This window comes from Schistocerca piceifrons, chromosome 3, assembly GCF_021461385.2.
Source record: "Schistocerca piceifrons isolate TAMUIC-IGC-003096 chromosome 3, iqSchPice1.1, whole genome shotgun sequence".
Lineage (NCBI taxonomy): Eukaryota > Metazoa > Arthropoda > Insecta > Orthoptera > Acrididae > Schistocerca > Schistocerca piceifrons.
In genome coordinates this window covers 31,164,943-31,190,499 of record NC_060140.1, presented here as the reverse complement: position 1 = coordinate 31,190,499, position 25,557 = coordinate 31,164,943, and the positions used below count along the sequence as shown (strand labels likewise).

Genomic DNA, 25,557 nt, shown 5'->3' with positions numbered 1-25,557 from the left:
GACACCCCGCACCCCTACCTTCTACCTTCTTCCTAAAATCCACAAACCCAATCATCCCGGCCGCCCCATTGTAGCTGGTTACCAAGCCCCCACAGAACGTATCTCTGCCTACGTAGATCAACACCTTCAACCCATTACATGCAGTCTCCCATCCTTCATCAAGGACACCAACCACTTCCTTGAACGCCTGGAATCCTTACCCAATCTGTTACCCCCGGAAACCATCCTTGTAACCATTGATGCCACGTCCTTATACACAAATATTCCGCACGTCCAGGGCCTCGCTGCGATGGAGCATTTCCTTTCACGCCGATCACCTGCCACCCTACCTAAAACCTCTTTCCTCATCACCTTAGCCAGCTTCATCCTGACCCACAACTTCTTCACTTTTGAAGGCCAGACATACCAACAATTAAAGGGAACAGCCATGGGTACCAGGATGGCCCCCTCGTATGCCAACCTATTCATGGGTCGCTTAGAGGAAGCCTTCCTGGTTACCCAGGCCTGCCAACCCGAAGTTTGGTACAGATTTATTGATGACATTTTCGTGATCTGGACTCACAGTGAAGAAGAACTCCAGAATTTCCTCTCCAACCTCAACTCCTTTGGTTCCATCAGATTCACCTGGTCCTACTCCAAATCCCATGCCACTTTCCTTGACGTTGACCTCCACCTGTCCAATGGCCAGCTTCACACGTCCGTCCACATTAAACCCACCAACAAGCAACAGTACCTCCATTATGACAGCTGCCACCCATTCCACATCAAACGGTCCCTTCCCTACAGCCTAGGTCTTCGTGGCAAACGAATCTGCTCCAGTCCGGAATCCTTGAACCATTACACCAACAACCTAAAAACAGCTTTTGCATCCCGTAACTACCCTCCCGACCTGGTACAGAAGCAAATAACCAGAGCCACATCCTCATCTCCTCAAACCCGGAACCTTCCACAGAAGAACCCCAAAAGTGCCCCACTTGTGACAGGATACTTTCCGGGACTGGATCAGATTCTGAATGTGGCTCTCCAGCAGGGATACGACTTCCTCAAATCCTGCCCTGAAATGAGATCCATCCTTCATGAAATCCTCCCCACTCCACCAAGAGTGTCTTTCCGCCGTCCACCTAACCTTCGCAACCTCTTAGTTCATCCCTATGAAATCCCCAAACCACCTTCCCTACCCTCTGGCTCCTACCCCTGTAACCGCTCCCGGTGTAAAACCTGTCCCATGCACCCTCCCACCACCACCTATTCCAGTCCTGTAACCCGGAAGGTGTACACGATCAAAGGCAGAGCCACGTGTGAAAGCACCCACGTGATTTACCAACTGACCTGCCTACACTGTGAAGCATTCTATGTGGGAATGACCAGCAACAAACTGTCCATTCGCATGAATGGACACAGGCAGACAGTGTTTGTTGGTAATGAGGATCACCCTGTGGCTAAACATGCCTTGGTGCACGGCCAGCACATCTTGGCACAGTGTTACACCGTCCGGGTTATCTGGATACTTCCCACTAACACCAACCTGTCAGAACTCCGGAGATGGGAACTTGCCCTTCAGCATATCCTTTCTTCTCGCTATCCGCCAGGCCTCAATCTCCGCTAATTTCTAATTTCAATTTGCCGCCGCTCATACCCCACCTGTCTTTCAACTTCATCTTTGCCTCTGTACATCCGCCCCGACTGACATCTCTGCCCAAACTCTTTGCCTTTACAAATGTCTGCTTGTGTCTGTGTATGTGTGGATGGATATGTGTGTGTGTGCGAGTGTATACCTGTCCTTTTTTCCCCCTAAGGTAAGTCTTTCCGCTCCCGGGATTGGAATGACTCCTTACCCTCTCCCTTAAAACACATATCCTTTTGTCTTTCCTTCTGCTTCCCTCTTTCCTGACGAGGCAACCATTGGTTGCGAAAGCTAGAATTTTGTGTGTATGTTTGTGTTTGTTTGTGTGTCTATCGACCTGCCAGCGCTTTTGTTTGGTAAGTTTCATCATCTTTCTTTTTAGATATATATATATATATATATATATAAAAATACAAAGATGAGGTGACTTACCGAACAAAAACGCTGGCAGGTCGATAGACACACAAACAAACACAAACATACACACAAAATTCTAGCTTTCGCAACCAATGGTTGCCTCGTCAGGAAAGAGGGAAGGAGAAGGAAAGACAAAAGGATGTGGGTTTTAAGGGAGAGGGTAAGGAGTCATTCCAATCCCGGGAGCGGAAAGACTTACCTTAGGGGGAAAAAAGGACAGGTATACACTCGCACACACACACACATCCATCCACACATACACAGACACAAGCAGACATTTGTTACATTCGAAGTGATAACTTTCTGTCAGTTCACTCCACTTTCACTTCACAAACAGATTTAATAGAAACCCGGAACACAGAGGATGATGAAGAAGAAACAAAGGAAGAAGAAGGGGAGCAAAATGTTGTCCCTAGAAAAATTAATACGCCTGAAGAATCCATTGCATGCATAAACAATGTTATGTAATTTGCAGCACACACAAATTCTCCCCAATTGTTTGAACTATTGTATGATGCAAAAAATTGCCCAGAAAAAAATAATAACTTTGATGTCTGCCCGTGCCTGTGCATGTGTGGATGGACACGTGCGTGCGCGCGAGTGCACACCTGTCCTTTTTTCCCCCCAAGGCAAGTCCTTCCGCTCCCGGGATCGGAACGACTCCCCACCCTCTCCCTTAAAACCCATATCCCTCCGTCCTTCCCGTGATCTGAAGGCTGACCGATCCATCATCATTCTTCCGGCAGACAAGGGTTCCACGACCGTGGTACTTGATCGTCGGGAGTATGTGGCTGAGGGGCTGCGTCAGCTTTCAGACAACACCACATACAAAGTTTGCCAAGGTAACCCCATTCCCGATGTCCAGGCGGAGCTTCAAGGAATCCTCAGAACCTTAGGCCCCCTGCAAAACCTTTCACCTGACTCCATCAACCTCCTGACCCCACCGACACCCCGCACCCCTACCTTCTACCTTCTTCCTAAAATCCACAAACCCAATCATCCCGGCCGCCCCATTGTAGCTGGTTACCAAGCCCCCACAGAACGTATCTCTGCCTACGTAGATCAACACCTTCAACCCATTACATGCAGTCTCCCATCCTTCATCAAGGACACCAACCACTTCCTTGAACGCCTGGAATCCTTACCCAATCTGTTACCCCCGGAAACCATCCTTGTAACCATTGATGCCACGTCCTTATACACAAATATTCCGCACGTCCAGGGCCTCGCTGCGATGGAGCATTTCCTTTCACGCCGATCACCTGCCACCCTACCTAAAACCTCTTTCCTCATCACCTTAGCCAGCTTCATCCTGACCCACAACTTCTTCACTTTTGAAGGCCAGACATACCAACAATTAAAGGGAACAGCCATGGGTACCAGGATGGCCCCCTCATACGCCAACCTATTCATGGGTCGCTTAGAGGAAGCCTTCTTGGTTACCCAAGTCTGCCAACCCAAAGTTTGGTACAGAGTTATTGATGACATCTTCATGATCTGGACTCACAGTGAAGAAGAACTCCAGAATTTCCTCTCCAACCTCAACTCCTTTGGTTCCATCAGTTTCACCTGGTCCTACTCCAAATCCCATGCCACTTTCCTTGACGTTGACCTCCACCTGTCCAATGGCCAACTTCACACGTCTGTCCACATCAAACCCACCAACAAGCAACAGTACCTCCATTATGACAGCTGCCACCCATTCCACATCAAACGGTCCCTTCCCTACAGCCTAGGTCTTCGTGGCAAACGAATCTGCTCCAGTCCGGAATCCCTGAATCATTACACCAACAACCTGAAAACAGCTTTCGCATCCCGCAACTACCCTCCCGACCTGGTACAGAAGCAAATAACCAGAGCCACTTCCTCGTCCCCTCAAACCCAGAATCCCCCACAGAAGAACCACAAAAGTGCCCCACTTGTGACAGGATACTTTCCGGGACTGGACCAGACTCTGAATGTGGCTCTCCAGCAGGGATACGACTTCCTCAAATCCTGCCCTGAAATGAGATCCATCCTTCATGAAATCCTCCCCACTCCGCCAAGAGTGTCTTTCCGCCGTCCACCTAACCTTCGTAACCTGTTAGTTCATCCCTATGAAATCCCCAAACCACCTTCCCTACCCTCTGGCTCCTATCCTTGTAACCGCCCCCGATGCAAAACCTGTCCCATGCACCCTCCCACCACTACCTACTCCAGTCCTGTAACCCGGAAGGTGTACACGATCAAAGGCAGAGCCACGTGTGAAAGCACCCACGTGATTTACCAACTGACCTGTCTACACTGTGACGCATTCTATGTGGGAATGACCAGCAACAAACTGTCCATTCGCATGAATGGACACAGGCAGACAGTGTTTGTTGGTAATGAGGATCACCCTGTGGCTAAACATGCCTTGGTGCACGGCCAGCACATCTTGGCACAGTGTTACACCGTCCGGGTTATCTGGATACTTCCCACCAACACCAACCTATCCGAACTCCGGAGATGGGAACTTGCCCTTCAGTATATCCTCTCTTCTCGTCATCCGCCAGGCCTCAATCTCCGCCAATTTCAAGTTGCCGCCACTCATACCTCACCTGTCTTTCAACAACTTCTTTGCCTCTACACTTCTGCCTCGACTGACATCTCTGCCCAAACTCTTTGTCTTTAAATATGTCTGCTTGTGTCTGTATGTGTGGATGGATATGTGCGTGTGTGCGAGTGTATACCTGTCCTTTTTTCCCCCTAAGGTAAGTCTTTCCGCTCCCGGGATTGGAATGACTCCTTACCCTCTCCTTTAAAACCCACTTCCTTTCGTCTTCCCCTCTCCTTCCCTCTTTCCTGATGAGGCAACAATTTGTTGCGAAAGCTTGAATTTTGTGTGTATGTTTGTGTTTGTTTGTGTGTCTATCGACCTGCCAGCGTTTTTGTTCGGTAAGTCACCTCATCTTTGTATTTATATATATATATATATATATATATATATATATATATATATATATATATATATATATATATATATATATATATATATAATTTAAAAAAACACCTGTAGCGGAAATTATAAACATACAAACAACATACTTTATCATATTGCATTAGATAGAGCTAATATCGCAACAATATTAAGTCATGGTGACATGGAGAAACACTATCTGCTTACAATAGAGTACGGGCAATTTCTGAGCAGTTGTTGACATATGGGTGCTGTGGCATGACGGTAAAGTGCACCCACTGGCTACATGTTGGCTCAGGTTCAATTCCCTTTGCTACGATCATTTTTTTTTAGATTGTATATTATTTCTAGCAGTATTAAATTATTAATTATAAAATTATTGTAGCACATTGGTAAAATGTTGCACAAGCTGTGACTGGTTCAGTTTTTGTTCATTGTTCAGGCTTCAATTATTTGTAAATCTATGGTCAAGCTCTCTGCGTTTCTAGAACAACTTTGTAACGTGGCTGTTGAATCACAGTGGGTCCCTCACAATGCTGCTCAGCGTAAATGTATTTACGGTGTATTGCACAATACTCTCAAATTTCGTCAATTTACATTCAACATTTTCAGCCTCGGAGATGGATGTTTGATGCCAATAGCTCACCAAATCTGAATTCTGTCTTCTTGTTGCACTTAGTAGGCAGAAATATCTTCCTACTTTTATTAACATGCCTATGACAACTATAGTCATCAGTGCTGTAATGGCCTTATGGTCACAGATTTTCTACTCTACAGTAACTTAATCAAGTCTGTACCCGTTTTTAACCAGAAGATCTAGGATGTTACCCTCTTATGTTATTTCCTGGAATAACAGCTCTGGGTAATTTTTAGATAAGGCATTTAGAACAATGTTACACGAATCCCTGTCTCTACCACTGACCATAATGACTGTGTCCCAGTCTACATCTGTTAAGTTCAAATCTCTCCCAAATATTGTTAGTTGATCAAGAAATGTACAAGTAACTCTTGTAAGTTTTCCTTGAAATATTCCACCACTCCTGAGCCCGGTAGCCTGTAAAAGCACCCAGTTGCTATGACTTATCTGCACTCAAATTATTCCACAACTGAAATCTGTACTAATCTCAATAGATATGACCATGCTACATTTCACAGTGGTTTGCAGAGTATGGATGTGGATTTATACGTAGATATTAATCACAGTTATAAACACACTCCCATCACCAACATCTGTCACAGTTCATTCACGACTCAGTCTTGAATGAACTGTGAGAGACGCCCAAACAACAGGGACTGATGTACTAGGAAATTTATCCTGAATGAACTGTGACAGAACCCCAAAAAACAGGGGACTGACATTCTAGGAAATTATTGAAACTATGAAATAGTGCACTAATAATGGCTAAGCACTAGCCAAAATCTAGATTTGCTTCAATAAAGCCTGAAAGGGAAGGGTGACTGATTGTTGTGCTCCACCATTTTGAAAGTCATATCACAGTCATTGAGTGCACCCCACATTCCTAATGGAAGGTAAAATTGATGGAGTTTTCTGTTCCTACTATTATGGGGACATTATTATAAGCGACACTAAACATTTTCTTTTTCTGATCTGCAATTACATATGCTAACCCTCGTAATTAATGAGGCTGATATTCTCCCCTCTCCAATATCAGTATATAATTTATCACACCTACAGCATGGTTTCTCGATGCTAAAACATGCACATGTGTGTACCACAGTTTCACTGGCTGCAGGGATAGTATGCATTCTGCACTACAGCCCTGCACAGTGCTGGCTTATGATAAATTCACAGCACCTCATGATGTGTTACAAAGACACTCCACAGCTCCAGTTAGTGACAGTGCATTCCAGTTGCAACCAAACACTGTTCTTGGCATTACCGTGGCACACTTTTGAAATTCATTTGCGATGAGAGGTCCAGAAGTGGCACTAATAGTCACCACAGCCTGTACCAAGTTTACATACCTTCTTCCCTGCAGTGATGCAGGGAGAAAAGTTTGTATACCTTCTTCTGCGGAAATTTAACTGGATAGATAAAATATCTACTCCCCAAGCGGTGGCAGAAACACATAAAAGAGGGTTGTAATTAGACAAGCTTTCAGAGCCAGTGGCTCCTTCCTCAGGCACAAGTGTTGAGGTGGAAGGAAAAGGGGTGAGGGACAACTGGAGAGGTCTAGGAAAAGGGGTAGATTTTGGGAAGTCACCCATAACCACAAATCAGGGGAGACTTACCACATGGGATGAGAAGGAAAAACTTTCCTGCAGTGATGCATATGATCACAAGTCCAGCATGCAGAACTGGATATTTATTATTTGGTTAAGATTATGTTAGAGAACACCTATTGGTCAGAAAAAGCAGTTACTGCACAAATTACAAGACTCATAAGTCTACAGACAAATGAATTTGTTAAAGATGCTATGAAATATAATCTTTTCTTTTATCACTGTTGCTATTGTTGGTGTTCAGACATCTACACCTACATATATACTGCAAAAACCACTGCAAAGTGCATGGCATATGGTACTTATCATTGTACTTTAGACCAAGTAGTTGATCTCTCCTTATTTAATATGATAGTTTCCCTCATTGCAGTCACATTCAAATCTCCTCCTTTCAGGTACATTGATTACAGGTATTAACTTCTAGGTTTGTTTAGATGCATTTATTATTGATCACTCCTGTTCACAAGCAACCTCTATACAAATTATTTTTGTGTTTCTGGAAAAGTCACAAGGCATAAGATGGTTCATTAAACATTTGTGCTCTACCACAAATTGTGTATTGTTTGAAGCACTGAAAGGATACATTTGCAATTGCTCACAAACCCAATACATACACTGTATCTCACTCACAAACAATGTCCACACATTTTCATATGTTGTGCTTCACTAGCTTATTTGTATTTCTCTTCAATACATAAGCACCAGTTTCAATCTTCTGCCATAGCAGAATTCCTACTTTCCTTAAAGGTCCCATGTTGGTCATCACAAGCACAAGCAAAGAACTGCTACCTACACATACATACAGAGATGCTAGTAATAATGATAGAAATCTACAGAAGCTATTGCCAGCCAGTCTGGGTATACATACTGAAGTCACATTTTCACAGAGTTTGCCCAACTCATAATCATAACCGTTACATCATCTTCCACAGTTTGCTGCACCTAGCTGTTTTTTATTGGGAACATTGGCCTCTCCATCTTTTGCTTCTCTCTCCACTCTGTCCCAGTCTCCTCCTCTCTTCATCACACTTCCCTTCACTGCAACAGTCTTCCACTAGATACCTTGCCTCCTAATGTCTTTCCAGGGCTGTCTTGGTATACTCCCAGCACTCATTCATTGAACATATGCATACCATTTTAATCTTGTCTTTTTTATGGCCTCTTGCAAGGGCATCTCTTTCACTATTTTTCTCACCACCTCATTCCTTGCGCTATTAATTCTAGTTAATCCTATCACACTTACCTTAAATTTCAGCATGTATCCTCCTTGCCCGCCTTGTCCTCTTTATTCAAATTTCCAATGTATACAGTAGGGCTGGGGCATAATATGCTTGTTATACCTTTTGTCTACTTTTTGGAGTTAGGTAACGTATTTACTCGAATCTAAGCCGCACTTGAATCTAAGCCGCACCTGAAAAATGAAACTCGAAATCAAGGGAAAAAAAATTTCCCGAACCTAAGCCGCTCCTGAAATTTGAGCCTCGAAATTCAAGGTGAGAGATAAGTTTTAGACCGGCCCTCCAGATCGAAACAAAGATGGTCCATTGTAAAATGAAACACAATTGAGGTCGAATGGATGAAGATACAGCTACAGTAGTTTGGTTCGAGTCGTAAGCTTAACAGTTAAGCTTTACCAAGTAGCCATTGCTATGTGCTTCGACTGGTTTGAATCGACTGCTTATTTTGCTTTGATCTGATAAGTGCCATTCTCTTTGTTATAGGTGTTTACGTCACTCTAAGCTGAAAATGCATTATTGTACTGTGTCATGCATTGTTTGGCGCATTCTGATAATGACTGTTAACGACCTGTCGCTGCTCGCGGCATGGCTTGCTTTTGTGCGCGCTACCACTGCTTACAATAAAAGAGAGGAATTGTCTCATAAGCGAAACAATGGCAAGAGACTGCTATTTGTTGTTACTTACATTGCTGCTTTCTTTGATAATGAACAACAGGAACCAAATAATAGGCTGCGTATGATAGAAGATGTTCTGAATGAGAGTTTAGCGAAAATTTTTCTCCGTTTGAAAATCTTTGCAGACGCCTCTTTACTACATTACATTCTGCACAGAAATTAGATTCATCTTAGATTTAAAAATGTAGTCAGTTCCCGTGCTTCATTTCTGACTGTAGGCCTATCACTATTCGGCATAGGAATAATACGAATATAAACATGACACGATATGTATATTCTTCCGCATTTGCTGTTGTCTCATTTTAGTTTCGTAGTTTATTAGGCAGACAGGATTTAAATGCAAACACGAAAGAATACATGGCATAATGTTTACATTCTTCCAGCTTTTCTTTTAATTTATCTATTGACGTGGAGGTTTTGGCATCAGTATTTTTCTTTGTACCTGCAAAGCATGCCTGTGTAGCGCTACATATATTCGATGGCAGAAGTTAGTTGTGCCGGCACCTACCAACATTTTTCAAAACTTCCACTTACTTTGCACTTGATTCTAAGCCGCAGGCGGTTTTTTGGATTACAAAACCCGGAAAAAAGTGCGGCTTAGATTCGAGTAAATATGGTAATTGCTCCAGATGAGGCTTCTTACACTCTGCAGGAATCCAAGTGCTTGCCTTCATCTTTCATTGATCTACTTACCATTCATCCTAAATTACACTCCTCAGGTACTTGAAACTTCCCACTTTCTTTAGTGTTTGCTCTCTAAAACTTATTGTCCATTGCTACTCTCATATTATTACTCACAGTCACCATTGCTTTATACTTCCTTCCACATATTCAGCCTTTCATGTAACTCTCCTTCTCCACTTCTTTAAATTATCTGCAAACAGCATTGCTTCTATATTTTAATATCCTACTCACGTTGCCACTCCTTCCATTATTTAGTCTACAACAATAGTGAAAAGTAAAGGGGACAGAGCACTGTCTTCTCTCCTCCTGCTTTTACAGAACTCACAGTTTCTTGGTACATTTCTTTTATTCTTCTCATAGTCATCCTTCCATTTCCCATTTTCTGAATGATTTACCAGATCTTGCTTCATTTCACACTATCATATGCTTTCTCACTGTCCAGCACTACCATTACTAAATTCTTACCATGTTTTTAGTGTCCCTCTTAAAGCTGCCCTACACCAAAAATAATGTCCACTGTCAATCTTCCCAATCTACTAGTCCATTCTTCTCTCTGGCCTTCTACTATTTTTAGTACTCTCTTTTGACAGTCTTCAGATGACCTCATCCTTTCTCCATACTAACAGAGGTACTATTGACAAATTGTAGTAGGCTGCCTCTGCTACAACACTCAAGGAAAATAACTCCTGACGACTGCAGGGTGACTTCTACACCCTCGGGCACTAGACAGCTTGGCACTAAGCATGGAATTGTTCTCAGCATATAAGGAGATGTACACCTAGGTATAAGGCCTACGACTTTTGTCAGTGATGCAGGACTCACCGGAGGTCCCGGTGGACCAGGGGGTCCCGGTGGCCCAGGCACCGGGATGTAGGTGGCGTCCGGGTTAGCAGAGGACCCCACTGGCCCAGGAGGTCCTGGAGGTCCCGGGATGCCAATTCCTGGGTCCCCTTTCTCTCCCTTCAGCTGTAAATAGGCAGGAAAGCATACAGTTCATTTAGCCTCACTGCATGAGCATTTGAACATTTCAACAGTAAAGCTCTTAGTTTGTACTGTGAAGATAAAGCTATTCATACTAGCACCAAGGACAAGTAAGAGTATTTATATTTACGATAATATGTTTCTCAAATTAAACAGTACAACATAAAAAAAACACTTGTTTGCCACTGTTGTTCCTAATTATCTATTTTTACAGGTTTTTGAGTTATTAGAATGATGTCTAGCATCACTGGCAGAGATATTACTGTGCATACTGTTACAAACAAAAACAAAGCAAAGGGCTTACAATTATCAAAGAAGTTAGCTGCTAATGCTAAATACATATAATAGTACATTGAAAACCATTAAACATTAAAATAAATTACTGGCACATCCATTTATAGTGGGGCAAAATTTAACATAAATGGACGGAGGAATCGGCTCAGGTTTAGTAGTATCAAAGAGTGAACATTAACTGAAATCTGGTTAATGAAATCTGTTTGTCAAAATAGTAGCTGCTCAGTATGGTTTTGTAGTGCCTCTTGATTTCCAGCATTACGAGCAGAGGCAGTTCCTTCCACTGGGCCCAGATTGCAGTATTTCTATGTCTACTACATAATCATGTCTGGTTTCCAAAAAGATGGAGTCTGTTTTCTGCAGCTTCCAGCTAGAGAGTGATCTAACAGTCCAACACCTTCTTCTTCTTCTTCACTGCCACTTTCAGCTTCCTCTTGAAACACATTTTCTGGTTTTGTTCCTCTCTTTTTAAGCACTCCCTCACTGTACCTGTCCATCTCTTTCTGTATCTTCCTCACAGTCTCTCTTCAGTTAACCTTTCAGATAATGTTGTTTTTTGAACTTTCTCCTAAGTCCACACCACTTCAACTTTGCTGTCTCTGTCTGTAGTAACCCCCCCAGTTTCAACACCTACCACCCACAGTGGATACAATTCGGGCCAGTCGACATTCAGACAGCATGCCTGCAACAGCCAGAACTAACCCAGTCACTGACTGTTGTCAGTAGATCCGCCTCGTGCACGCAGCACTACACTAGTGACACCTGAGGGAAAGGAAGGAAGGAAGACTGGGTTTAACGTCCCATCGACACTGAGGTTGTTAGAGACGGAGCACAAGCTCGGATTGTGTCAAGGATGGGGAAGGAAATTAGTCATGCCCTTTCAAAGGAACTATCCTGCCCAGATGCGGGTTTGAACCGTCATCCTGCCAAATGCAAGTCAAGTGTGCAAACAACTGCACCACCTCATTTGGTAGCGACACTTGACCTGGACAGCATCTTCATAAGGCCATGCACAGACCTCTGGAACCTCAGTTACTGAAAGCATTCAAGACGTGTAAACTACCTTCATTGTATTCATGTTGATGTCATTCCCTGACCCAATAATTGTATCTGTCTTATGGCCATGTGTTTCCTCATGTTGTTTGTTAGAGCACATGTGTCAATGTCAAGTATCAAATTTTCGTATGTTTCTTCAACCATTTGGCTCTTTCACAGAGGCTTTACTCAGGTCACTTCTGCAACAATAGGTGCATATAGCTGTGTTGGGACAGTCGTTGGCTATGTTGACCTGGGCTCAGCCATCAGTTGTTCACCTGCTGCTATTCCCCCGATCCCCCACCTCCTATGATGAATCTGTGGAAGACTGGGATGCTTACAAGAAGCAGCTTTACAAACATTTTGTGGCATTCCGGGTGGTCAACAAAGAGGTCTGTAGGGCTCTTCTCTTATTGTGGATACCCCTTTGTATGTATCACTTACTCTGCCAGTTAGCTGCTCTGCACGAACCATCACCGTCTCTTTCTTTTAACGATATGTGTAGTTTGCTGCCCCTCTGTCACCACAAGCTTGCACATGTGGAATTCTACCCAAGTCACAAACAGCTTCAGCAGTTGTACTGAGCTTCGGAAACCGATTCTTATAGCCTCAGTAATATGTGTTGGTTCATCACAGTTAAGTTTCAGTAGTCTTATGCTGACACCAATGTCCAAGATACAATCATTCACTCAGCCCCAGATAAAAAAAGATGCATCAATATGCTCTTCCGTTTGAGGACACTACATTAGAAGATGTTTCGAATATTGCACAGTCGTTCAAGATCTCCTGCATGGTGGGTCAGCAATTAGGGGCCCAGAGCGATGTTGCCACTGTTGACAGCATGCAGGCCCGGTGCACAGAACCTAGTGTGCAGGAGATTGTCAGTTCATGGTGCAATCTTTCAAGGACTTTCATTCACACAATGGCATTCACCATAACATGGCACCTCCCTTCCCTCCTGAGTCAAACAGCAAGGCAGGATGCCTTGTCCAACTTCTAAGACAAAGTTGTGTAGAAGATTTTCTGGCCGGAGAAGCCCTCAGATTTTTCTTAAGCTGTTACAGAACGACAGCAATTGGGGCCAAGTGTCCTGCAGAGCTCACGCACACCTGTCAGCCGCAGACGCTGCTCACACCTCTTGCTGCCGCGCACGCGTCCCCAGCGGCACTGGTTTTGTTCACATACACACTTGGTACACCAGTCTGGGCCAGGGCATTTGGACAGCATCCTCAATGGATTCTGGGCATCGTCCACTGCCAGTGTGGTCGCCACATCTACAAGGTTTGCACTATAGGTCAACTTGGCACGACACTGGTACAATTTGTGCCACAGGATAGGCACTGGGTTCCTTCTTCTTTGTCGGCCTTGACTGCTCCAGGGATCAAGCAGGCCGGGTCGTGCCCACCTGCCCCGACGGTCTTTACTCTGCCAACATTGATGGCAGGATTGCTCCGTGAGGCAGGTGATGGTGCCTTCCATTGCATTGTGCAAATAGCAACAGCATTGAGACAGAAGCATGGTCTCTGTTGCCAGAGCCTCTTCTCTCCAGCTCACCATCATCACAGCCTCTGCCAGTACCCTTCATCATGAACTCTGATGTCCAGAAGACTCTCAAGCCCCTATGGCAGCAGGAGTGCCATCACTTTAACCTCTTTCATCTGTATGCGCCAGCCCCAGCAGGTAGGAAATTTCTCATGTCTCTTCAGTCATAGCATCACAGATGTCAACACCTGGTCTCTCACTCCACTTGCCCCTGCAAGGAAGTAGTAGTGTAGTAACCCACCAGTTACTACACCTACCGCTCACAGTGGCCACTACAGTAAGCTTAGTGGGCACCGACATTCAAATGGTGCACCTGCAACTACCTTAAGTGGCTGCCCCTGTCAGTCAGCAGCCACCATCACAAGATCTGCCATTTACATGCAGCACTACAAGAGTAACACCTGACATGGATAGCATCTTCATAAGCCAAGTATGAGCTTCTGGGCCATCAGTTGTTAAATGTGTTCAAGTCATGTTAAATACCTTCATTGTATTCTTGTTGATACCAGTCTGTGATCTAATAAATTGTATCTGTTTTCCGACCATGTATTTCCCTGTGTTCCTGGTCAGAACAATATCTTGTCCTGAAGTTTCTAGATTCTCGTTCTTTTTCTGATCTTATTTCTGAGTCTGTCCTTCTTGTTTTACCTTTGATACTTCTTAAATATTTCACCTTTGTTGCCTACATTCAGTTTTCTTCTACTTTTGTTGTAGTCCGTGTACCATCCACATATGCTAGAATGTGTTCATAATAAGCTGAATATAGAACTTACTTACATTTCTACGGGGACAGCTCTGTTCCATTAAATATCCCTTTCAATCTGGTAGAAGTTATTTGTTTCTTGCATTCTTTTCGCTGTTTCTTCGGTTATTTGCCTTTACCTAACATCATACTTCCTAAGTACTCATAAACTCATAACTTCTGACCGCTTTAAATGATTATCCATATATTTAACCTTTCCCCTTCCTTCCTTCCCCTTATCACCAACGCTGTTTTGCTCTTCCAAATTTTGCTCCCTCCTGGTTGCATACTTGCATTTGCACTAAAATTTTGCCCTCACATCATATCAGGATGTTCTCTGCAAACAATGTGGCTTTCGTTCGTATTCCTTCCGGGTGCGTCCAGCCCTTAACCGTCGTTTATGACACATAATACTCTGAATGCATACCTTGTTGTCATCTTCAATACAAACAGCTGGCTGACCAGGAAAGCTTAAGATCACACAATGTGGCTCTAGTTGAATCTTCTCCTAATTTTTGTTAAACATTCTTATGAATTTTGTGCACGTTTATGACAGATAATATGGCGATCAGTACACTTCCACATCACAGATGTCCTGTTTCAACTTCACAATTTTTGCACATACTGTATTATTGCACTTCAACCCTACTAACTTGTTTATACCTTTATGTTTCCAAATCAACAGGCAGATAAAGTGAGATGGTGTAGTGCTTAGCACACTGGACACCCATTCAGGAGAGTGAAGGTTTAAACATGCATCTGGCCATCCAGATTCAGGTTTTCCATGATTTCTCTAAATTGCTCCATGAAAATGCCATGATGGTTCCTTTGGAAGGGCACATCTTATTTCTTTCCACATACTTGATACGATCCGAGTTTGTGCTCTGTCTCTAATGACCTTAATCTCAGTGGGACGTTAAACCCAAACTCCCTTCTTCTTTACTGACAAGGCATACTGTCAGACTTTCTCAATATCAGTAAATACCTGTCTTTTCCAACTTCTCATTTTTTTCTCCATCAAATGTCTTAATGTAAAGGCCAGGACAAGCAATGATCTGTCTTTTCTGAAATACTTACTGTACTGCTCTGTCAGTTTTTCTTCTAATTTCATCTTCGTTCTTCCTTCCTATACTCACTCAAGTATCTCAACTACACAAAACCTAGCATAAAACTAAATAATTTGTGAAGCATGTTGGAAGAGAGTGTTTTCTTACTGAAGTCATATTACACCAAGTGCTTACAGTACTGTCAACAGAAAAAAATAGTAGAAGTTGAGGCAGTGATTCAATGCCAGGTACATACGCCAGGAGGTATTTCTGCGGCATCTCCCTTGTCACCCTTCAAGCCTGGCAAGCCTGGGGGTCCGGCTGGGCCGGGTCTACCAGGAGCTCCCTAGAACAGAAAAGACAATTCCAATTATCTTTCCTAAGAATGCAACACTCTCGAAAGTAGTGATAATATGAAGAAAGCGGTTTTAATATTACCGTTTAGGAAAAACTAGACATAGCTGTTAGGATTTAAATTTGCACAGAGAGAACTGACAGAAGTCTGAGGTGTGATTTCTGGTACATCATGTTATTTCCTGACATAATTTCTTATGTGCCTGGAAATGCTATATGTATCAGCAAAATGCTGATTGAGTGATATATACCACATAAATTAATAAGTGATGGTACTGAACACCCATGATACACACAACGGGTCAGATCGTTGTTGCAGAGGCAACAAAAAAAGCATGCCAAATTTAAAAGAATGCAAAATCCCCAAGATTGGCAAAGTTTTACGGAAGTTCGAAATATGGTGCGTACTTCAATGTGAGATGCTTTTATAATTTCCTCAACAAAGTTCTGTCTCGAAATCTGGCAGAAAACCCACAGAGATTCTGGTCATACATAAAGCACACCAGTGGCAAGACACAATCAATACCTCCACTACGCGATGACAACGGTGAAGTCACTGATGACAGTGCCACTAAAGCAGAGTTATTAAACACGGTTTTCTGAAACTCCTTCACCAAAGAAAACGAAGTAAATATTCCCGAATTCCAATCAAGAACAACTGCCAAGATGAGAAACATAGAAGTAGATAGCCCCGGTGTAAAAAAGCAGCTTAAATCACTTAATAAAGGCAAGGCCTCGTGTCCAGATCATATACCAGTCAGGTTCCTCTCAGAGTATGCTGATAAAATAGCTCCATATTTAGCAGTTATACAGGGTGGTCCATTGAATGTGACCGGGCCAGATATCTCATGAACTAAGCGTCAAACGAAAAAACTATGCAGAACGAAACTTGTCTAGCTTGAAGAGGGAAACCCGATGGCACTATGATTGGCCTGCTAGATGGTGCTGCCATAGGTCAAATGGATATCAACTGCGTTTTTTAAAATAGGAACCTCCATTTTTTATTACATATTTGTGTAGTACGTAAAGAAATATGTTTCAGTTGGACCACTTTTACCGCTTCGTTATAGATGGTGCTGTAGCCTAATAGTCACAAACATATGACTAGGGACAGGAAAAAAAATCGGTGTTATTTTATGGCCAAAATCGGTGTTATTTTTTGCACTTTTCAGTGTTATTTGTCGGTGTTATTTTCTGGCAAGCTTTTCCTATTATCAGTTACCTATTTTCGTCATATTTAACCATTTTTCAATGCTATGTTGAAAATGGAACTACTACTAAGACAGAGTGGGCCAAACATGAGACAAGTATGGAGAAAAATTATTTTAACAAAAATTTTTGACACAAATAATTATTTAAAAACAAACACCAAAGGTAAAAATGAAAATAATAGTATGTTGCAGATATTTTATTGATGACATGTTTCCTGCTTCTTCATATTGTTCTTGAGCCATGGAGACCACAGAAACCGGTCTCCGCTGCTCAAGAATGATCTGAAGATCCGCTTGGAGTGTGAAACTTGTCATCAATAAAGTATCTGCAACAGAGACTATTTTTAACATTTGTATACTGTTGCTGCGTTTGGCCAGAATGGTGTGGAGTGATGCGTATCTTTTAAATATTGGGAAAAAATAATTTATCAATGTTGTATCCAGCAGATCAAAAAAATACAGAACTTCCTTTTTTTTCAGATCCATAATCAATTTCGGACACTCGAGAATTTTTCTCATCGACTTAAATATTTATGTCAAATGGTTGAAATTTCTTATGGAATAACAATAATGAAACTTAGAAGAAAATCTTTTAATGTAAACAAAAATCTCTGCCTTTGCAATGCTATTCTTAATAAATAAAATGTCTTGGCTGCATCCTCAAGAGATTTTTCTGTATGAACTTCACCAAGAAGCCTTGAAGGTTATTTTTTAAGTATTCCTAAGTACCAAAATACAAAAGGTATTTAACTTGGGTTAAAAATAAGACGAGATTTAATTTTCTTTATTTTTTTAATGCTCACTCAGACGTTGCTTGGAAACAAAGTTTATAATATGTTTCTGTACACGTTTTGAGTTTTAAATTCCATTTTCCATCAGTAACACAGTCTTTTAATACAAAAATACTTTCTTTTACCGTAGTATCTTTATTATTATTATTATTATTATTACTTTTTTTGACATACATATACAAACTGGTAGTAAGACTCATTTATGTGTTAAATTTTCAGCTGTTTTTACCAATATCTGGGCAAATGGGGTGAAAACAGACAAAACATCTGATATGCCTACCTGACAGTTAACAATGAAGTGTAAACGTGAAATATCCGAACGCGGGCACTGCAATAGCTTCGAAACGATTGAAAAACAAGCCACAAACAAAACACGAGACAAGTGAAGTGTACCACCACTCTAACTCAGACAGCTATGCGCATCCGTCAATCTGGCAGCGCCAGAAAAATTTTTCCGGGTAGATGTTGGTTGCTTTCTTTCACTGTTTATACACCGAACAGCCACACTCCCAGTAGCCAGAAGCAGGAGTAGGAGTAGGCGCTGCTTATACGCGATTTCAGCTCTGCGCATGCGCGGCAAGCTGTCTGGTAACTCCTTAAACGAACCTTATTTAAACGAAATTTGAAAACAATCATATCAATATAAATTAAAATTTTCATAATTAATACATTCGGAAAAATACGCACTCATTAGCAAGGCTTGGCAGCGAGCATAAGTAAAACAGTGGTCCTGCCAATGAATGGTCTCTGCAAACTTGACTAATGACTTAAACACAATCATGTACAATATTAACTTGGTTTGCGTACTATCACGGAGGACACCTTTTTCTTTGATTGGATGATTTGAGAAAGGGTTCTGATACGTGAAACCGATCATCAATCAAATAAAAAAAGATGAATTTTATAGCTGCTCGTTTCCGTCGTAGAAATTAACGCTGTCCTGTAAGATACCTGCCTCACCAACCATTCGGAAATAAAACGCCCAAATATTTATTTTATTCTTCGATCTCTAATCAGACGGTAATGCATCATTTATTACAGAACATACTTGTATTATTCTTTCGAATTTTTTCCTTTGCTTTTACAGTGATAAGTGGTCGAGTTGTAGCTTAATGACCGATGACAGTGTTGGCAGTATTCGCGCTCACCCTCCTTCCAAGTACTTGCATTACATTCATAACAAAAGACCCAGACTGTGTTGGTAACGCTACGATGGAAAAAATATATATATTAGCACCAGTGGAACACAAACTTACATCAATTCGTATCGTAAGCCACGGAACTATCCGTTACGTCATGGCTTACTCATTCGGCTACTGTCTCGTCTCAGTGATCACTTTCTTCAAGCCTTATATCGTTGCTGTGTTATTAACCGCATTTAATAAACATTGGCGATGTGTTTGTGATAGATTTTCATTGCACCATTGCTTTGAATCGGCACACTGCGGTACATACACTGCATTTGAAATAAATAATCGAAATTCACACAGTGGTCGTTCGTACGCGCTCGCAAAAGTCGTTAGTCGAAAGGCCACTAGTTACGTCACGACTGCAAAAAGTAGTGCGACAGTTGAACATAGAACATTTCAACATAAAACGTCATTAGATTTACGACTCTTCTTACGAGGACACAGAGAAATTTTGTTGAAAAACTCCGATTTTGCGTTACTTCCTCAAAAACCGCCGAATTCGTATTACCCCATTAAAACCAGCCGAATTCGCGTTATTCGTCCCGTTATCGTATAAACGAATTTTTCCAGTCCCTACATGTGGCTCAATTTTAAACGAACAGTTGGTAACAGGTAGGTTTTTTAAAATTAAAATACAGAATGTAGGTACGTTTGAACATTTTATTTCGGTTGTTCCATTTTGATACATGTACCTTTGTGAACTTCTGAGAACGCATGCTGTTACAGCGTGATTACCTGTAAAAACCACATTAATGCAATAAATGCTCAAAATGATGACCGTCAACCTGAATGCATTTGGCAGTATACGTAACGACATTCCTCTCAACAGCGAATAGTTCACCTTCCATAATGTTCACACATGCATTGATAATGCGCTGACGCATGTTGTCTGGCATTGTCGGTGGATCACGATAGCAAATATCCTTCAACTTTCCCCACAGAAAGAAATCCGGGGACTTCAGATCCGGTGAATGTGTGGACCATGGTATGGTGCTTCGATGTCCAATCCACCTGTCATGAAATATGCTATTCAATACCGCTTCAACCACACGCGAGCTATGTGCCGGACATCTATCATGTTGGAAGTACATTGCCATTCTGCCATGCAGTGAAACATCTTGTAGTAATATCGGTAGAACATTATGTAGTAAATCAGCATACATTGCACAATTTAGATTGCCATCGATAAAATGGGGGCCAATTATCCTTCCTCCCATAATGCCGCACCATACGTTAACCCGGCAAGGTCGCTGATGTTCCACTTGTCGCAGCCATCGTGGATTTTCCGTTGCCCAATAGTGCATATTATGCCGGTTTACGTTATCGCTGTTGGTGAATGACGCTTCGTCCCTAAATACAATGCGTGCAAAAAATCTGTCATCGTCCCGTAATTTCTCTTGTGCCCTGTGGCAGAACTGTACACGACGTTCAAAGTCGTCGCCATTCAATTCCTGGTGCATAGAAACATGGTACGGGTGCAATCGATGTTGATGTAGCATTCTCAACACCGACGTTTTCGAGATTCCCGATTCTCGCGCAATTTGTCTGCTACTGATGTGCGGATTAGCCGCGACAGCGGCTAAAACACCTACTTAAAGGCATCATCATTTGTTGCAGGTCGTGGTTGACGTTTCACATTTGGCTGAACACTTCCTGTTTCCTTAAATAACGTAACTATCCGGCGAACGGTCCGCACACCTGGATGATATCGGACTGGATACCGAGCAGCATACACAGCACACGCCCTTTGGGCATTTTGATCACAATGGCCATACATCAACACAATATCGATCTATTCTGCAATTGGTAAACGGTCCATTTTAACACGGGTAATGTATCACGAAGCAAATACCATCCGCACTGGCGGAATGTTACGTGATACCACGTACTTACATGTTTGTGACTATTACAGCACCATCTATCACAAAGCGAAAAAAGTGGTCCAACTAAAACATTCATGTTTCTTTACGTACTACATGAATATGTAATAAAAAATTGGGGTTCCTATTTAAAAAAAAACGCAGTTGATCTCCGTTTGACCTATGGTAGTGCCATCTAGCGGGCCAACCATAGCGCCATCTGGTTTTGCTAGACGAGTTTCATTCTTTGTAGTTTTTTCGTTTGATGCTTATTTCGTGAGATATTTGGCACGGTCACTATGAATGGACCACCCTGTATACAACCACTCGCTCACTGAAAGATCCGTACCTAAAGACTGGAAAATTGTTCAAGTCACACCAATACCCAAAAACGGAAGCAGGAGTAATCTGCTGAATTACAGGCCTATATCACTAACGTCAATTTGCAGTAGGGTTTTGAAACATATACTCTATTCAAACATTATGAAGTACCTCGAAGAAAACGATTTATTGACGCACAGTCAGCACGGATTCAGAAAATATCATTCCTGTGAAACACAACTAGCTCTTTATACTCATGAAGTAGTAAGTGCTATCGACAGGGGAAGTCAAAGTGATTCTATATTTTTAGATTTCCAGAAGGCTTTCAGCACTGTTCCTCAAAAGCGTCTTCTAATCAAACTGCATGCCTACAGAGTACCGCCGCAGTTGTGCGACTGGACTCGTGATTTCCTGTGAAAGGTCACAGTTCGTAGTAATAGGCAGAAAGTCATCGAGTGAAACAGAAGTAATATCCGGCATTCCCCAAGGAAGTGTTATAGGCCCTCTATTGTTCCTGATCTGTATTAAAGACATAGGAGAATCTGAGTAGCCATCTTAGATTGTTTGCAGATGATGATGTCATTTACCATCTTGTAAAGGTATCAGATGCTCAAAACGACTTGCAAAATGATTTAAACAAGATATCTGTATGGTGTGAAAAATGGCAATTGACCCCGAATAAAGAAAAGTGTGAAGTTATTCACATGCTAAAAGAAATCAGCTAAATTTCGATTACACGATAAGCCACACAAATCTGAAGGCTGTAAATGCAGCTAAATACTTAGGAATTACAATTACAAATAACCTAAATTGGAATGATCACATAGATAATATTGTGGGTAGAGCAAACCACAGACTGCGATCCATTGGCAGAACACATAGAAGGTGCACCCGGTCTACTGAAGAGACTGCTTACACCACACTTGTCCACCCTATTCTGGAGTATTGCTGTGTGATGTGGGATCCACATCAGGTACGACTGACAGATGATATCGAAAATGTACAAAGAAGGGCAGCTCGCTTTGTATTATCATGAAATAGGGGAGATAGTGTCACAGACATGATATGTGAATTGGGAGTGGCAATAATTAAAACAAAGGTTTTTTTCGTTGCAACAGGATCTTCTCATGAAATTTCTATCACCAGTTTTCTCCTCCAATTGCAAAAACATTCTGTTGGCACCTACCTACATAGGGAGAAATGATCATCATGATAAAATAAGAGAAATCAGGGCTCGCACAGAAAAATTTAAGTGCTCATTTTTCCTGCGTGCCGTTCGAGAGTGGAACGGAAGAGAGACAGCTTGAAGGTGGTTCACTGAACCCTCTGCCAGGCTCTTTATTGTGAATAGCAGAGTAATCTTGTAGATGTAGATTGTTCACAGGCCACATTAAATTATATGTTCCCCAAACAACTACCTTGGTAAATCAATTCATAGGCTGGAGAAAGATGAGAATACCTCATTTCCAGTATGACTAAGTATTTATAGCATCGTGCTGTTCAAACCAACAATATTTCACTTGTGCCAATTTCACTTGTATCAATGACATGCTTGATAGTTTAAAATATTAAAAAATCTGTGGTTCTATTCCCAAATGCAAGAGATGAGACCACACCATTCAATCACAGTGGTGTATGGAAACAATGTTATTAATGAAGCATCATTTTGGAAAACTGCATTAAAATTTTCATTGCATAAGAATGTCCATAAAAAAATACTGATCATTATGAATGAAGAGCAGCATTTAATATATGACAAATTCATAAGGAATTTTTCCATGTCATGTATTATAGTACAGTGACAATTTCCTCATATCTCATTAATAAAACATTTTGCATCATCTGAACTTTGAGGAGAAAGCTCTGTTGTCTTCTAGCATCACCATGAGAAAGCCACACCATGTGTCATGAAAACTTTTGCAAGAGCTATAGTGGAAAAGCTTCAACCATCTGTCTGTGACGTCACTGCAATGAGTGGTTGCTACATTTATTAAATATGTGGATGCAGAAAGACACAAAAGAGATGTGTGAAAACTTGTTATATGAGTTCATCTGTATCTGAACAAAGTAACTATATGAAGAAATAATTTTAGTTATGTAACCATAACATGAAATAGATTCTTGCAGTAAACACGCTTCAACTGTTTTACGATTACATCTCCCATAGCAACACAACAGAATTATCTGTATTGTATCTCAATGAAAAACATTAATATTAGTTAATATTTCATTCAGTAAAAACTTGAATAGCCAGTGAGAAAGTGTGACTGTAGCTTAAAACTTTCTCGCAGATTAAAACTGTGTGTTAGACCAAAACTCAAACCTGGGACCTTTGCCTTTTATGTGCAAGTTGTCCAGTGACCAAGCTATCCAAACTCATAACTTTACTTCCATCATTACCTCATCTCCTACCTTCCAAACTTCTCACAAGTTGTCCTGGATACCCTGCAGGACTATCACTCCAGGAAGAAAGGATCCTGCGTGGACATGGCATAGCCGCAGCCTGGGCAATTCTTTCCAGAATGAATTTTCACTCTGTAGTGGAGCATCCATTGCTTTGGAAACTTCCAGGCAGATTCAGATTGCGTGCCAGATTGGGGCTCAAACCTGGAATATTTACCTTGTGGCTAAGTCCTGTCTCCACAATATCTTTTTTTCCAGGAGTGCTAGTCCCACTCAGAGTGTAGGACAACTTCTGTGCAGTTTGGAATGTAGGAGATGAGGTACCAGCAGAATTAAAGCTGTGAGGTAGAGTCATATGTCGTGCTCAGATACCTGTCAGCAGTGCACTTGCCCACAAAAGGCAAAAATCCTAGGCTCCAATCTCAGGTCAGCACACGAGTTTAATCTTTCAAAGATTCAAATCAATGTACATGCTGCTGCAGAATGAAAATACGATCTGGATATAATTATAGCTTATCACAATTTTTAAGTGGCTGATCATTTCTTGATTATGCAGCCAAGCTGGAGTGTTTCCTTGGCACAATTCTTTTTTGATAGATGTGGTTGTTGGATATGGGAGGCAGTAAGACAACACCTGGTGACAAGAAGTCAACAGCTGAGTACATTCCAACTCAAATTCTGATTGCTAATTCATCAAACAAAGCAGTCTCAATATGGCTTACTATGACAAGAAGAAGTCACATCTGCAAGGTCTCTCACTTGCAGCAAAAAATGAATTTAGGTTTTAAGCCCACATCTTTTGGAACACTAAGGCTAAAGTATCAGTGTTAGGTACTTATTACAAATAAAAGTTAGACAAGAAAAATAGAAGCTCACCTTCTGTAATGATGCAAGCATGAAAAGAAAGAATAAGAGAATTAGTAACAGGTTACAGAAAACATAATGCAAATGTTAGTGACATAAAATTCAATGTAACAGAATTTCTGAGCTACCAGTTAGGAAAGGAGTTATTAGATGAACACCATTAATTATTAATTGAATATTATCTCATAATAAGCAGGTCGAATTTATTTTAACTCAGTGCACAAGAAAATTCAAACTGGTCGTCTAGCAGCACGTGAGGTTACCATCCATCCGGGCAGTCCCATCTCGCCCACAGTGCCGGGTTTTCCCGGGGGGCCCACGGGCCCGGGAGGTCCCGGCTTGCCCCGGCGGCCCCTCTTGCCGTGGTCACCCTTCTCGCCCTTTATGGTGATGAAGTCCCCGTCGACACCGGCCACAGTGGCGGGGCCAGGGGGCCCCCTCTCACCCCTGTCTCCCTTCATGCCGGGGGGACCGACAGGTCCTGTCAGGCCCATCTCTCCAGGTTCACCTTTTTCTCCAGCTGTGCCCTGCACAAATACATTTTGAAATCAGTGTCAGTCCAGGCCATTTTTACATAAAATCAGATCAAATGTAACATTATTACTGTGTGTTTTCTACTTCTGATGAAGGAAGCAATCAGAACACTGGACATTTCTGGCATTCTTATTCATTGTGCCTCTTCAAGACTCAGTGCCTCTCTATGTGGTGAGTAGCAATGTATCCTTTCAATACTGTTCTTACTCTGCTCTTTGTGTAGACACTGATTCAGAAACTGCTTAAACCAGACAGAACAGTTGTTTTTGTGAAACAGATTTCTGTCTCATCATTTTTACATGTTTCATTGTTCCTTAGTTACGTCTGTTTTATTATTATTATTATTATTATTATTATCATTATCATCATCATCATCGTCTTTCAGATGTGGTCAATCTAAACAACTAAGTAAGACTACAAACACACATTGTTCACTCAAGTTTTAAATGAAAACACAGACAGTGAATGTGAAGTGTTCAAGTGAAATGCACTTGCAAATGACGAAAGCCAGATATCACTGGTGTACACAGACAATGAGGTACAATCCCAGGACAAAACATATGAGATAAT

General features: G+C 41.8%; 1 protein-coding gene across 1 annotated transcript in view; it reads right to left on the bottom strand.

The window, feature by feature from the left end:
- LOC124789721 (collagen alpha-1(XVIII) chain-like) overlaps window positions 1-25,557 on the bottom strand; it is a 971,515-nt gene that overhangs the window by 139,450 nt on the left and 806,508 nt on the right. The window contains exons 15-18 of the mRNA XM_047257171.1: window positions 24,717-24,980; window positions 24,466-24,468; window positions 15,717-15,806; window positions 10,643-10,786 (exon numbers count right to left, since the gene is read on the bottom strand). Coding sequence (XP_047113127.1) covers window positions 10,643-10,786; window positions 15,717-15,806; window positions 24,466-24,468; window positions 24,717-24,980 — 501 coding nt within the window. The remainder of the gene's footprint in view (window positions 1-10,642; window positions 10,787-15,716; window positions 15,807-24,465; window positions 24,469-24,716; window positions 24,981-25,557) is intronic.